Source organism: Erinaceus europaeus, chromosome 9 (assembly GCF_950295315.1).
Source record: "Erinaceus europaeus chromosome 9, mEriEur2.1, whole genome shotgun sequence".
Lineage (NCBI taxonomy): Eukaryota > Metazoa > Chordata > Mammalia > Eulipotyphla > Erinaceidae > Erinaceus > Erinaceus europaeus.
In genome coordinates, this window is record NC_080170.1 from 13,158,557 (window position 1) to 13,175,100 (window position 16,544).

Below are 16,544 nucleotides of genomic sequence, written 5' to 3' on the forward strand. Positions count from 1 at the left end.
CATTAAAGATTCCACTTTCTGCACCCTAAAAATATCCTGGGTCCATACTCCCACAGGAAAAAAGAGTAAGAGGGGCCAGGTGGTAGCACACCTGATTGAACGTAGATGTTACAGTGCTCAAGGACCCGGGTTCGAGCCCCTGGTCCCCACCTGCAAGGGGAAAGCTTTGCGAGTGGTGAAGCAGGGCTACAGGTGTCTCTTTCTGTCTCTCTTCCTGTCACCCCCTTTCCTCTGTATTTCTGGCTGTTTCTATCCAGTCAATAAATAAAGATAAAAAATTTAAAATAAGGAAAAAGAAAAAGAATAGGAAAGCTTCCAATGGAGAGGATGGGATACAGAACTGTGGTCTTGGGAATTATGTGGAATTGTACCCCTCTTATCCTACAGTAGAGCAGAAGATATGGAAGAGAATACTACTAGGATGCTTGTTGTAGGAGTTACAGAATATGAACTCAGTGATATGCCTACCACTGTGGAAATTAAATTAATATAATTAAAGAAAACATGTTGAGATTTGAAATCATTTTTCCTGTGTTATTCCCCCCCTTCAAAGTAGGAGTAAGTAGAGCAACACTAGACAGCACTAGGAGATGCTTTAGATCAATCATGGATGGTAGACATTGAAAGTGAAAACAAGAGGACCATGACAAGGCAGTGAGATTATACTGTGAAATTCAGTGTGAAATATACTGTGAATACAGTGTGAAAGATACAGATCCCATACTGGAAACTGAGAGCAAATAGATGAGGGCAACTGGATGTCCAGTGGGAATTTTCCTATCCTTGAATTGCTTCCAAGAATTAATACTGACACAAAGGCTCAGTATTCCACACTCTCCATGGCCAAATCTGTATATCTAGCACTGCCAGCACTGGGAATATCAGCTACTATAGCAAAAACGACCATTTTATGTTTAATCCCCCAAAGCTGGAACACCTTGTGTAGCCTGATGTCAAAAGAGATAAAGCACTCAATTCCTCTAAGTATAATTTCCATTTCCCTCCCACCTGTGAATTTTTAACTCAATTTCCCAAAGAGCTACCCATGTGGAGAGAAGGGTCTAACTATTCTCTGTGACGATAATGCTCATTTTTACAAGGTTTAAACTTACTGGTATATCAAAGCATTAATCTCTCATGAATCTGGTTAGTATATCTGTCTCTGAGACAGCTGCAGTATCTGCAGCACTAAGTGTTAATATTCTTGGACCTTAAAACTGACACTGTGGGGGTCAGGCAGTAGCGCAGCGGGTTAACCACACGTGGTGCAAAGCGCAAGGACCAGCGTAAGGATCCCAGTTGGAGCCCCCGGCTCCCCACCTGCAGGGGAGTCGCTTCACAGGCGGTGAACCAGGTCTGCAGGTGTCTATCTTTCTCTCCCCCTCTCTATCTTCCCCTCCTCTCTCCATTTCTCTCTGTCATATCCAACAACGAACGACATTAACAACAATAATAACCACAACAAGGCTACAACAAGGGCAACAAAAAAACAAAAGGGGGGAAAAATGGCCTCCAGGAGCAGTGGATTCATGGTGCAGGCACTGAGTCCCAGCAATAACCTTGAAAGCAAAAAAAAAAGACACTGCTTGGAACCTGGATGAAGCCGAAACTAATGCCCTTTGCAGGCTCTACGTGAGACCTCTGTCAACACTGTAAGGCAACTAGCAAAAGGTGGTCGGTCACTCAGGGCAGACAGAGGGTCTCAAGTATCTAAAAGCAGAGGCTCTGTTGTCAGAAGGGCAGGTGACTCTTGACTCTGAGCATCAGAATGGGTTTAAGGAGGGTGTAACCACCATAACAGACCTCTAACCTAAGATATTTATTTATTTTTCCACTGATTGTATTACTGTTTCCGTCTTAGAAACAGGCTTGCTCTGCCCTGCAAAGGCCAGCACATCCTGCAAGAAGAAAAGTTAGCACGTGTCAAATAAGGGATGGTCCCGCTTGGAACTTCATTTAGTGAGCCTGTTTTTCCAAATGCCAACCCATATGCTGGTGTCCGTGTTAATCTGTCTACCATGAGAGGTGACTATGCCCTCTCCTCCCTCACCTGCATCCCCAGCTCTTCTTACCTGGCTGCTCTCAGATGCCTCAAGAAGCCCCCATGTCCATTGGCTGCTGGCTTGACCCTGGGGGATGGGAAGTCACAGTTTGGACAGAGAACCAAGGAGTCTCTTCTGACTGGGGGAGGATGTTCAGAGTTAGACACCTTGTCTCTTCTAGCCCTGGATTGAGTAATTGGGATCAAATAAACAGACCTTCCTTCCCTGGAGATGATGATTTTCATGGGCTCAGGGCAGCAGCAAGAGTTGCTCAATTTGGGGCCCCCTAGGGTGAACTCCCCCACAGCTTCTCATTAAAAGTGCATGTGACAGATGTTTGTTGCTAATATTCTTCTGGGCACAGAAGTTGTAAATTGCAATTTTTTTAAAGTTGTACCAGAGATCTGGATTATAAAATTTTAAAGTGTGATCTACACATTTAAATATATGTATTTGTATATTCACGCACATAGACATATTTGTGCCATATAAAGAGACTTCTTTTTTTTCCTCATATCACTTTATTGGGGAGGGTAATGGTTTACAGTTGTTGACACATGGACATAATTTCTCATCTCTACAGAGGGGTGTCTGCAGAGCACTCTCATCCTAACTTGAGTCCTTATCCACCATCACACACCAACCTCTTCCTTCTCCCCATCCCCAGAATCCTTTGCTTTGGTGCAATACACCCCATCAGTCTAAGTTCTACTTTGTGTTTTCCCTTTTTGTCCTTGTTTCTAAAGTTCCACCTATGAGTGAGCTCAGCTGTTATTTATCCTTCTCCTTTGGCATATCTCACCTAATATGATTCCTTCAAGTCCGGTCCAAGGGGAGGCAAAGGAGATAGCATCATGATTTTTAACAGCTAAATGGTATTCCATAGACCACAACTTTTTCAGCCACTCATCTGCTGTTGTGTATCTTAGTTGCTTCCAAGTTTTGGCTATTACAAATTATACTGCTGTGAACATAGGTGTACATAACTCTCTTTAGATAGGTGCCTTTGCTTCCTTTGACTATATCCCCAAGAGAAAAAATTTATGGGGTCATAGGATAGGTTCATTTCTAGTATTTTCCACAGGAGTTGGACAAATTTGCATTGCCACCAGCATTGTAGAATGATTTTCTTTTCCCCTATATCCTCACCAACACTTGGTATTTCTATCTTTTCTAATATATGATATTCTCACAGGTCTAATGTGGTAATCTTACTGTTGTTTTCATTTGCATTTCCCTGATCATCAGTGACTTTGAGCATTTTTTCATATGTTTGTTGGTTGTTTTAATCTCTTCTTTGGTAAATATTCTATCCATGTTATCTCCTGATTTTTAATGAAACTGTTTATTATTTATTGTTGAGTTTGGTGAAATCTTTATATATTTTGGTTACTAATCATTTGATATATGGCATGCTCTTTTAAACCTTGGGACTATTCATTAGTATTGAACATTTTATTGCTTATAATATAATCTTTAAATTTTCCCCAAGGTCATAATGTTTTTATAAGTCATAATGTTACATCATAACCTAATAGAATTTGGAACCCAATAAATATAATAGAGAAAGATAATAATATAGTGTTAAGTTAAACTATTTAATAAGAATTGATTATCCTCTGTTTTATATAAGTCTATAGGCTCTTCATATTTTCATGGTCTGTTCATACTTATTTTATACTTTGTATTGTCATTTTATCTTATTTTTTATTTTTGGAAGTTTTTTTTTCATTTTTTCATTTGTGGCTAACAGTGGATTACATAATTGTAAGATTAAAAGGTAGTAATCTATATAACTGCATAATGTATTTTACTTATTTTATTTTATTTTGGATAGAGACAGAGATAAATTGACAGAGAATGGGGAGATAGAGAAGAAAAGAGAGAGAAAAACACCTACAGCACCATTTCACTCTAGTGAAACTCCTCTCCCACCCCCACTCCCCACAGGTGGGTACTAGGAGTCTGAACCCAGGTTCTTGCACACTGTAATGTGTAACTCAACCAGGTGCACCACCACCCAGCCCCTATCCAATAACTTCTTTACCCAATCATCTGTCAATGGACATTTAGGCTGCTTTCACTCTAGCTATTGTGAGTAATGCAGCTCTGAAGATAGAGATGCATATGTTTCTTCAAATTAGTGTTTGCATGACCTTTGAATACACCATTTGCTTTTTCTTTTTTAAGTTTTTTTTTAGCATCTTTATATATTTATTGGATAGAGACAGCCAGAAATTGAGAGAGAAGGGGATGATAGAGAGGGAGAGAGACAAAGAGACACCTGCAACACTGTTTCACCACTCACAAAGCTATTCCCCTGAAGGTGGAAATGCAAGTCAGAAGTCCTTGCAAAACCCCAGCAGAAAAAAAAAAAAAAGTAAAGAAAATAGCTGGAGGTATCCTTTAGAGATAACATGAGGAAGAGAAAGAAGAAAGACAGAGTTAAATGAAAAAAATAATTTTTCAAAATCCACTGCATTCAACATTGAATGTTTAAACTGGCCAATTCCTATAGTGTATGCATGAATTTATATTATATTATATATATATATATATTAAATTTTTCAATGTATTGTCAGAAGAAAGGGTATCAGACAGACAGATGTCAGTCATCCTGAGGGAACATTAAAGTGGATTTGAGATAGAAGTGGGAGAGAGAATATGTTTTATTTTATTTCTTTTAAAAGTGATGTATTTATTTTTCTAAAACAACTAATATGACAGCCCTATGAGACCTTTCCAGATCTTGGAGCAATCTCATTGGAGTAGGTTTTTGGTATCTAGCAACATTCCCTTCTCATATCCCTTGTCAGACTTGCTTGTCACATCATTATTACTTCTTTTTTAATTTTTTTATTTTCTTTCTTTATTTATTTATTGGAGAGAGACAGCCAGAAGTTGAGAGGAAGGGAGAGACAGAGAGGGAGAGAGACATAAAGACGCCTGCAGCTCTGCTTCACCACTTGCAAAGCTTTCCCCCTGCAAGTGGGGACCAGGGGCTCGAACCCTGGTCCTTGAGCATTGCAACATGTGCTCTCAACCAGGTGTGCCACCACTCAGCCCCAGTTATTACTTAAGTCATTTCCACTAAGAATCAATAAAAATTCTAGAGAGTATTTCAGGAGACATATCAAAACATTCAAAATTAATGAATTTTTTTTTTAATGAGCAAAGATTATAATGGGGAAGAAACATCCAGGTCTGCATCCTGTGTGGAGGAATGTGATGAGTCATATAGCCAGTAGTGGCAGCCCCTGGTCAACGCTGTTATACACCAGTGTGTCATGTTAATACCTTACCTACTAGGGGATCCCGGCTAGCTCACTCACCAGTAGAACACACACTTTGATTCCAGGCACCATACAAGAGCACCATACAAAAAGGAAGCTTCAGAAGCAGTGGAGCAGCACTGTGATATTTGTCCTTCTCTCTCTTTCCATTTCTCTCTGTCTCTCACATTCACTCATTCATTCTGCAAGGATTTCATTCATGTCTGCATGAAGCCAGTGGTCCTCAGGGACTATTGTATTTGTTCACAATAGTCCCTGAGGACCACTGGCTTCATGCAGACATGAATGAAATCCTTGCAGAATGAATGAGTGAATGAATGAACGAACGAACTACTTATTATCAAGTGTCTGTTGACATGTGAATACCTGCCTTTAAGGATTCCCACTTTTCAACTTGAGAAGCAAAATGGAGCTTGACTGACATGTCTGTTAGGTATTATTAGAATGTAAGATGAAAGAAATGCTTACTCATTAGAGCTTTGAAAAATAAAGGAGGCCTTTCAGCAATAGTAGCATCACAAAAAGAAAGAGGGAAGTTAGGAAAGGCAAGGCATGAGTCAAGCCCCATGAAATGTAAAAGAACTATGGACTAGGACCAGGAGACATGGCTCCATGTTAGAACACATGGGCTGGGAGTCGGGCTGTAGCGCAGCGGGTTAAGCGCAGGTGGCGCAAAGCACAAGGACCGGCATAAGGATCCCGGTTTGAACCCCGGCTCCCCACCTGCAGGGGAGTCGCTTCACAGGCGGTGAAGCAGGTTTGCAGGTGTCTATCTTTCTTTCCTCCTCTCTGTCTTCCCCTCCTCTCTCCATTTCTCTCTGTCCTATCCAACAACGACAACAACAATAATAACTACAACAATAAAACAACAAGGGCAACAAAAGGGAATAAATAAATAAAATAAATATTTTAAAAAAAAAGAACACATGGGCTTTGCATATCTGAGGCTTCTGGTTCAATCCTCAATACCATCATAGGTCAGAGATGAGCAGTGTTCTCTCTCTCTCTCTCTCTCTCTCTCTCTCTTTGTCTCTCTCTTTGTCTCTCTCTTTCTCTCTTTCTCTCTTTTTCTCTCTCTCTCTTTCTCTCTCTCTCTCTTTCTCTCTCTCTCTCCCTCTACTTCTCTCTCTCTCAAAAATTAGTTGTTTAATGTTTTTTGTTTTGTTTTTTGACACCAGAGTTGTTGCTGGGCCTCAGTGCCTATGAGACCCCATGTTTCCTGGTGGCCATTATTCCTTGCTTTACCTAGAAGGTGAGACAGAAAAGAGACAGAGAGAGGAGAGCTATCACAGCACTGTTCTGCCACTTGTAAATCTTCTCCCCTGCAAGCATTACCATGTGGTAGCTCAGGTCTTGAATTTGGGTCTTTATGGAAGCTACCTACCAGCCCAAAATGAATAAATCTTTTTAAAAATCTATGGATGAGGAATCAAAAATCTAGGTTGTCATTTAAATCTTATAATGTATGTGTGTTTCCATTTCCCTAGTTTCTGTGATCACTGAATTACTTAGTTTCAAAGAAAATTCCTTTTTTCCACAGACACTTGAGAGAACAGCAAAATCCCCATACTGATTTACAGCTGCTTTCCAGATTTCTTAAGATATGTACAGAGTAACCTCGCAGAAAAGTGGTAGATGAGGATGGGCTCTGGTAAATGGCGTGGGGAAGGGGCTTGAGCATAGAATAAAAGAACAATCTAATTCAGAAATGGAAAATGGGCCGCTTTTTAAAATGGATGTTCATACCTTAATCTGTTTTCACACTGAATGCAGTGTAAGATTTTTCCAGATGACAAAAAACAGCTAGTTGAAGACTCTAAAAAAAAAAATGACTGGTACAGAACATACTAGGAACAGAAACCAGAATTCAACATGTGAACAATTCAGCCATAAGTCTCCTACCCACCTCTTTCTTTCTGAGTAGCTTCAGATATAGTGTGAATGCTTGGCCTGGCTCCCAGTACCAACAGAGAAAGTTTCATAGTTGTCCTTTTATTCGTGTTTGAGGTAAAGTACAGAGGTATATATGGGGCTCAAACAGTGGAGAAGACAGAGGAAACAATCTTTTTTTATTGGGGAAGTGATTAATGGCTTGTAGAAAATACAGTTGTTGATACATGTGTAAAATTTCTTAATTTTCTGTAAAACCTCAGCCTAGATCCTCCTTCAGCATAATGCACCAGGACCTGAAAGCCCCCTAACCCCAACCCCCAAGTCCTTTACTTTAGTGCAATATACAAAACCTAGTCCAAGTTCTTTTCTTAATAATAATTTATTAATTTATTCATGAGAAAGGAAAGAGAGAAAGAACCAGACATCACTCTGGTATATATGCTGCCAGGGATTGAACTCAGAACTTCACGGTTGAGAATCCACTGCACCACCTCCTGGACCACCCAGTCCAAGTTTTATTTTGTGTTTTCCTTTTCTGTTCTTATTTCTCGACTTCTGTCCATAAGTGATCTCATCCCATATTTATCCTTCTCTTCAAGCTCCCATCCAGGATGAGTGAAGAAGGTAGACTCATTATTCTTAATAGCTGAGTAGTATTACATTGTGTATATAAACTGTATAGAGCACAACATTCTCAGCCACTCATCTATTCTTGGACACCTGGGTTGCTTCCAGGTTTGGGCTATTACTAGTTTGTGCTACTATAATAGGGATATATCCTAAGGAATCAAACACACTCATCCAAAAAGATCTGTGGAGCTTCCATTTCTATTGTCATTCTCTCCTACATACATAATATCCCATAGGTGGCACATTGGAACTTGTAGAACTATTTCTTTCTTGTAAAAGACTACTTGTTATTTATTTTCCCTCTTTTATCTAAAATGTTCTAAATTGAGGATCTGACAAAACTAGTATCCTAAAGATTAGTTTTCTTATGGCTCCTTTCATATCATTATTTCTCAGGCTGTAGATGAAGGGATTGACCAGGGGAGTCACCACTGTAAAGATCACAGTGGCCACTATGTCTTGCACTGAGTAGGAAGATGAAGGGTGCATATAGACCCCCAGGATTGCCCCATAGAACAGGGAGACCACTGTGATGTGGGACCCACATGTAGACAGGGCTTTCTTTATTCCCTGTGCAGATGGCAGCTTCAGGACATTAGAGAAGATGTAAACATAGGAGACTATGATACATGTAAAGGGTGAAATAGATGTCAGTCCACCCACAATGAGTGCCATCAGGACATTGATAAAGGTATCAGAGCAAGAGAGCTTTAGGACAGGGTAAGGGTCACAGAAGAAGTGGTGCAAAGTACTGTTGGAACAAAATGTGAGTCTGACCATGAGAAGAGTGTGCAGGAGAGCATGCAGGTTAGTGATGATCCAGGAGACAGCCAGCAGGAGGAGACAGAGCTTGGGCCTCATGATCATGGTGTAGTGCAGTGGGGAGCTGATGGCAACATAGCGGTCATAGGCCATGACACTCAGGAGGAAGCCATCCATATTGATGAAGGTGATGAAGAGATAGATCTGGGTCATGCATCCCACGAAGGAGATGGACTTGCTTCCCATCATGTGATTCACCAGCATCTTGGGGATTGTAATTGATGTAAAGCAAATATCCACAAAAGAGAGGTTTGCCAAGAAGAAGTACATGGGGGTATGGAGGTGGCTGTCCCAGCTGATGGCCAGGATGATGAGAGAGTTCCCAATAATGGTGACCAGGTACATGCTGAAAAACAGCCCAAAGAGAATCTCTTCTTGCTCTAACTTCCCAGAGAGTCCCAGGAGAAGGAATTCTGTGACTCTAGTCTGATTGACTTTGTCCATGTCTGTAGGGAGAATATGCTATCACAGTGTAAGACCATATTCCCAAATTTGAGTAAAACATCTATTTTTGGACAGTGTACTCATTTTGTTGAGACTAACAAAATGGAAGAAATATATAATGTTATTTTATAAAATTTTTAAAAAGCTTCACTAATTTAATAGCTTTTTGTTCCGCTCCTATTTGTTGAGCACCATAGATAAATACTTCTGTGTTCAGAATTTAACTTAGTTTAATAATGGGGAGTTATATTTCACTTTATTGCTAAGATACTGAGGCTTGAGGTGTTATGTAATGTACCTAAATTCACAGAGCTAAGAAAACTAGCAGTTCCAAACAAGCTTGGTGCTTTTTCCTTTGTGATATATTTTGATTAGCGACCACTTATCATCAACCATGTAGCAGAGTCTGAACTAACTGTACAGCATTACAAAACTGGCAATATTTATCTATTGCATTTATATTTTCCCCAAATTTAGGAAGTTTGTTGGTTTGAAAGATCTTCTTAGAGGTTTGCTTCAGTGTTTCAGCTGTCATTAAATTGAGCTCAGCACAGATCATAGGTATTGGGTCACCTGACCTGAGCTTTCTGTTCGGGTTTCGATGTGTAACATTCTATTTTCCTGCCAGAGAGAGAAAGGCAGTCAGGTATAGTATCTGGCTGACTTTTTCTGTTGGGTGAAATGGGTTTCCTGCTTGATAAAGAGCAAGTTCATGTGGTACATCCAACAAATAATCCCAGGGCTAAGGGTTCAGGAAAAGCACTGTGAATATAGTGCCCTGGAGGTATTGTTGGTGAGTGGATAATTAAAGAGAGGTGTTTGGCAGTTGCACACCCTGTTGAGCACACAATTCACCATGTGCAGGGCCCTAAGTTCAAGTTCTAGGTCCTCACCTGCAGGGAAAAAGCTTAACGAGTAGGGAAGCAGGGATGCAGTTATCTCTCTCTCCCTCTCTATCTTCCTCTCCCCTCTTAATTTCTCTCTGTTTATATCCAATTTTTTTTTAAAAAAAGATCATTTTAAAAGAGAGAGGGGTGGTCCGGGAGGTGGTGCTGTAATAAAGTTTTGGACTCTCAAGCATGAGGTCCCGAGTTCGATCCCCGACAGCACATGTGCCAGAATGATGTCTGGTTCTTTCTCTCTCTTCCTATCTTTCTCATAAATGAATAAAATCTTTAAAAAAAGAAAAGAGAGGGGATACATTCTTTATAAAATCTGAGACTTGAAAAGAGAAGAGGCTTAAAGCTAGACATGGTTTTCTTAACTGTGGCAAAGGCTTCTTGGGATTTTGTTGTAAGATTTATGTAATAAGGCACAGACTCGTAGTACCTATCACTGTGAGAGTTAAATTAGAAAAATAAATGAATCAATAAGAATGCTGGACTTTGAAGTTATTTTTTAAAAAACTGTATTATTTTGTAGAACAATTATAGGTAAAGCAGTAGTAGCCAAAAGCTTGAAGAAGCTCCAGGAAGAACAAGGGAAGTAAGGGCTCTGGAAGTTGGAGGTGTGGCAGATGGGCTATCAAGACTCACAGCATCATGCCTTGGTCATCAGATGTGAATGTCATGATCTTCCACACCAGTAGTTTCCCACTGTGGAACCAGGAGAAGATGCAAAGGGAATGATAGCATACTACAATGGAATTTTTTTCCTGTATCCTTTGTATTGCTACTAAAAGTAGACACTGAAGACAGCCTTCATCCCTTTGTGAGAGTTTTTATAGAGATGCCGGCATTAGGAGGGTCAGTTACAGAGGGTAAAAATGATCATTTTATGCCTTAAATCTGAAACAGTGTGAGTTCTAACTCACCCCACGCCCCAAGGAGCTATAGTATCAGTAGGTCAATGACTGAATAGCTCTTTGTGTCATTCATATTCACTGCCCACCTCAGAATTTTAATTTGACTTCCCAGGTAATGATCCAATAAGTTCCCTTGGCAGGCATCTTTTTAAACACTTAAACTTACCACATTAACTTAAATATAATCACATTACTGTGTCTTCTAAGCTGACTTACCTGGTGCAGTGAGCATTTATTCCTGGACTTTAAAGCAAGGCCCCTTAAGAGTGAGGACACAAAACTTTGGTAGGAGGTGTGTTGTGTAACTATACATTGTAATCGTAAAATATTGTAGACAACTATCAATCAACCACAAACTTTTTTTAATGGGGGAAAAATGGGCCCTTTAGTGTCTGCAGCCCAGAAAAAGCTAATGTCGTGTGTGTGTGTGTGTGTGTGTGTGTGTGTGTGTTGGGGAGAAGATCTCTCTAGCATTCAAGTAGCCTGTTTTACAGACATTTATTATGTTGTCACAGAGAACAATGGGTTCTCTGCACACAGGGAGCAGCTGACAGAGAAGTGGAGTTGTGGGGATCGGGCAGTAGCGCAGCAGGCTAAGCGCACATGGAGTGAAGCAAAAGGACTAGTGTAAGGATCCCGGTGCGAGCCCCTGGCTCCTCACCTGCAGGGGGTCACTTCACAAGTGGTGGAGCAGTTCTGCAGGTGTCTTTCTCTCCCCCCTCTGTCTTCCCATCCTCTCTTGATTTCTCTCTTTCCTATCTAACAACAACAACAGCAATAACAACAATAATAATAACAACAACAATAAACAACAAGGGCAACAAAAGGGGAAAAAATAGCCTCCAGGAGAAGTGAATGCATGGTGCAAGGCACTGAACCCCAGCAATAACCCTGTAGGCAAAAGAAAAAAAAACTTAAAAAAAAAGAAGTGGAGTTGTGACAATTGAAAGGTCAAGAAAATCTAGATGTAATCTCTTTTGTATGTGTGTGGGGGTTGGTTAGGGATCTGAGTCTCTGGCCTGGATTTCTTTTTTTTTTTAAGTATCTGTAATCTTTTTTAAAATCTTTATTTTTATTAGTGATTTAATGTTGGCTTACAAAATTACAAGATAGAGGGGAACAATTCTACATCATTCCCACCACCAGATTTCTGTGTCCCCATTCCCTCCATTGGAAACTGCAGTGGTTTTCCCAAGATACAAGTTGACTATTGTTTCTATAATGATCTATCTACCTTTCTATCTATCTATCTATCTATCTATCTATCTATCTATCTATACTTTTGTCCATTTTTTTCTATGGTCCTGTCTTCTCTTCCTTTCTAAGTCAAACCTATACTTATTACTACTTCCAAATGTCTTTCTTTTTTTCCTCTTTTCTCTCTGGGTCCTGATGGAATTGGGTTTTAGAACCCTCTAGTCACCTTCCCCTAACATTTCTACTCCTCTGGGAGTGTGGAATCTTTCTTAATATTTTATTTACTTTATTTTAATGAAAGAGACACAGAGATACAGAATACACACTGCTCATTGATCATCTCTGGCTTATGGTGGTGCTGGGAATTGAACCTGGTAGCTTGGAGCCTCAGGCATGTAAGTCTTTCACAGAACCTTTATGTTGTCTCTCTAGCCCCCGGCTTAGAGTTTTAGGCAACTGTAGCACCAACCCCAGTGCCTTTAACCTTAGCTATCTCCTTCCTTTCCCTCTACTAACATTTCTGTTTGGATGCACCTCTGCTTTATTCTGCGATGGCCCATTAATGGCATGTCCGTGTCAAACCAAGAGATGCTCATCTTCTAAGCTTGGCTAGATGCAGAGGAGTTCAGTGTATGTCTTTCTAAATGTAAATCTATATGTTTGCAGCCATGTCAATGTCTGCTATTGAAAGTGACTGTCCTTTGACCTGTGTCCCCAGCAGGCTCTTACCTGGCTGTTCTTAAATGCTCCATTGGCTTCTTGCTCAACCCTGAATGATAGGAAGCCACAGTCTGGGCTGTGGACATTTGTAGGTCTACACTGCGGTTCTTCTAGGGTGGCTGAGATGATTGGGAAAATGAACAGACCTTCCTTCCCTGAAGAGTGACATTTTCACAGGGATCAGGGCAACCAAGTAGCCAAGTTTGAATGCCCCTGGGACTAAGTCCCCACAGCTCCTCATTAAAGACACATGTATTACTAAGTGTTGTGGGATATCTGCCTGGACACAGGAAATAAGACTCAGAGAAACTAGAGTCTTGTACAGACTTTTTTTTTTTTTTTTTTTTACAGTTCGTACTCTTCCCTTTCCTTAGTCTGCCCTCTATGTAGAAAATTCAGTGAAAGCAGGAGAAAGGGAGATATATTTTTTGACTATTCATTAGTTTGACTATAGAAACTGTATAAGATGCTAGTTAATATTTGGTGGAGTCAGTTTTCATTGCTATTCTTTTTGTTTGTTTGTTTCCACTAGGGTTACTGCTGGGTCTCAGTTCCTCTACAACAAATCCACTGCTCCCAATTGTATTATTATCATTATTATTATTATTATTATTATTATTATTATTTACTAGAACAGAGAGGATAGGGGGAAGGAATAGAGAAAGAGAGACACCTGCAGACCCGCTCTACCTCTCGTGCATGAATCTTTCCGCCTGCAGGTGGGGACCCCTGCAGGGTTTGAACCCAGGCCATTGTGCACGACAAAGTGTGTGCTTTACCAGGTGTGCCACTGCCTGCCCTCCTAGCTTTTCCTTTTTAAATGTATTTTCCACTTAATTATTATGAAAGGGAGACAGAGACTAGAGTGCTTCTCTTCATATTCAGTGCTGGGGATCAAACCCAGGGCCTAACACATACATTGAGTGTGCTCTAATTACTGAGCTACCTCCCCAGACACTTCATAGATGTTTCTGCTGGATTCCTTTCCTATATAATCCTTAGCACCAAACTTTGTGACTCCAAATTAAAAAAGAAAATGGTGCTAGCATTTTTATTGTTACTACTTTTAAAGCTGGAAACAAACATAGAAAATATTGATAGCCTTTGTTGTATTGCACCAAAATAAAAGATTCTGGGGTCGAAGGGAGGGTTCAGGTCCTGGAACATGATGGCAGAGGAGGACCTAGTGGAGGTTGAATGGAAATGTGGAAAGCTGGGAAATGTTACACATGTACAGTCTACTATATTTTATTGTTGACTGTAAACTATTTTTCACTGCTTAAGCATTAAAAATAATATGGTGTTAATAGAATTCACAAATTTGTGGTACCTTGATAACATGGATGAATCTGAAAACCACTAGGCTAAAATGAGAAAAGCCAATTAGCAGACCATCCAAAAGTCGACTCAGGAAAGAGTAAGATAACAGCCCAGCCCCAGAGACCCCAAGCTCCCTGGAGCTGACCTGCCAGTCTCGGGGGAGAGCCAACCTCTGCCCTCCAGGCAGCTGCACTGCTCTGCACTCCAGTGTGGCTCCTGCTGTCACTGTCCTAATTTCAGGAGCTCTGGGGTCATGCCCATGCCAACTCAGTCGCTTCTTCCAGGGAGGAAGTGTGTGTAAAAGCATGTGTGTGTGTGTGTGTGTGTGTGTGTACATGTTGTGAGCATGTGTGTAAGTATATGTGTGAGCATGTACATATGTGAGTATGTGTTAGCATATGTATTCGTGAGTGTGTATGTGAGCACTGTGTGTGAGCATCTGTGTGTAAGCGTGTGTGTGCCTGTGAGCATGTGAGAGAGTGTGTGTGTGAATGTGTGTGAGCATATCTGTGAACATGAGAGAGAGAGAGAGAGAGAGAGAGAGAGAGAGTGTGTGTGTGTGTGTGTGTGTGTGGTGGGGAGGAAGCTGAGGGGGAGGGAAAGCACTGCATCTAGGGAGGTCCCTGTCCCCCGGACATCAATACTCACTACCCCCCTGAGATCCAATGTAGACCCAAAGGGTCAGTGTACAGAGCACCTGACACCCAGGGACTTTTTGAGGTGCCACTCTTGAGGTGGGGCAGCCTGGACCCCCACATTTCTCCTCACCCCACACTCTGGCACTCCTAGTATAAAGCCCACAGGTGCACTCAGCACATCTGGGGAAAGGGGATGAGGTTTCTGTGTGGGCCTGGCAGGTGCAGCACCCCCTACGGGCCTTCCTCTCCCTCCCTCCCATCCCCACAGAGGGTGACAGGGCAGTTCTAGGGTACCAGAGAGAAGGCTGACAGAGCTGGAGGTGGGGGGCAAGGGGAGGCTCCACAGAAGGGTGCCATGAACTGCCCTTCTCAGCCGCACTCTGCCTGCAGCATGAGCAGAGACCCACTGTGCCTCCTTTGAGAGTCTGGAGCACTGTGGAGGGGGAGGAGCCAGCTCCCAGAGAGAACCAGGAATAGATGGCATCTTATATGGACTTCTCTGATGATCTATGATAACAATATAAATTTTTAAAGATGATTTTATATTTATTTATTTATTTAGGATAGATGCAGAAATTGAGAAGGAAGAGGCAGAGATGGATACCTGCAGCACCCCTTCACCACTCATGAAGCTTCTCCCTATAGGTGGGGGCCGGGGGCTTGGACCTGGTGCCCTGTGCACTGCAATATGTGCACTTTACCAGGTGCACCACTGCCCAGTCCTGTTATCAATTTTTTATTTTATTTATTTATTCATTTATTTTTATGGGACAGAGAGAAATGGAGAGGGAAAGGGGACATAGAGAGGAAGAAAGATAAAAACCTACAGATCCACTTCACCATTTGTGAAACTTCCCCCTTGCAGATGGGTAGTGAAGGGTTTGAACCTGTGTCCTTATGCCATGTAATGTCCACTCAACTGGCTGCATCACCATCCAACCCCCTATCAATCACTTTTTTTAAACAATCTATTAAAAAAAAAAAACCCTGAAAACAGCACAAGAATCTACGCTTAAGGCCTTGTTTACTGTGAAATCTGCCAAGGGCCTGGCCAGAGGTGAGGACAGCCAACCATTAGTGGGAGTTCATGACCTTTAACTGATGCCACCAGCATCAGTTACACATGCTGTGTCTGAGAAATCAGCTCACAGCAGGGTCTTCTCTGGAGCCACAAGTTTCCTGGTTCACTCATGGAGAATCTTGCTCTAAATCAAACTGTCTCCCCTACATCAGAAGCCACACATTGTCCACACATGCAGTCAACTTGAAAGTTAGATCTGCATTGACGGTGAAGATCCCACACAGGCCCAGCACACCAAGTCTTATTTATTTTTGACACATTGGAGAGCTGTTCTTCCGTGCTCAGATTTACAAGATCTGTCAGAAGTGGGAAAGACCAGTGCATAGGAAAAATCATGAGAGCTACTTAGAAAATGCGGGAGCAGAGAAAGCCAAGTGTCTTCAAGGAGAAGGGAGAGGAGGGAATACATTCAAGAGATACTTCCATAAATGAACCAAAGTTCACATCTGCTGTTGGCAGTGAGATGGGCAGTGGGGAAAGGTCCTCTTCAAAGCTGTATTGAAGTCAGCCGGGAATAGCTGGGAGCACAAGGTTTTAGTCATGATCCCAGTGACAGAACCCACCTCCTTCCATGTTTCCATCACCTGCAACAACATCAGTGCCACCCTCCCCCACCTACCCCACCTCTCAGCACTTGGCTCCCCAGGCCTCTCAGTCACC

At 41.5% G+C, this 16,544-nt stretch overlaps 1 protein-coding gene across 1 annotated transcript; it reads right to left on the reverse strand.

Annotated features, from left to right (window-relative positions):
- Positions 1-8,167: 8,167 nt before the first annotated feature.
- On the reverse strand, positions 8,168-9,124 carry LOC103117140 (olfactory receptor 1361-like). The gene has a single exon (XM_007527154.1). The coding sequence runs from the start codon at positions 9,122-9,124 to the stop codon at positions 8,168-8,170; it is 957 nt and encodes a 318-aa protein (XP_007527216.1).
- Between the last annotated feature and the right edge of the window lie 7,420 nt (positions 9,125-16,544).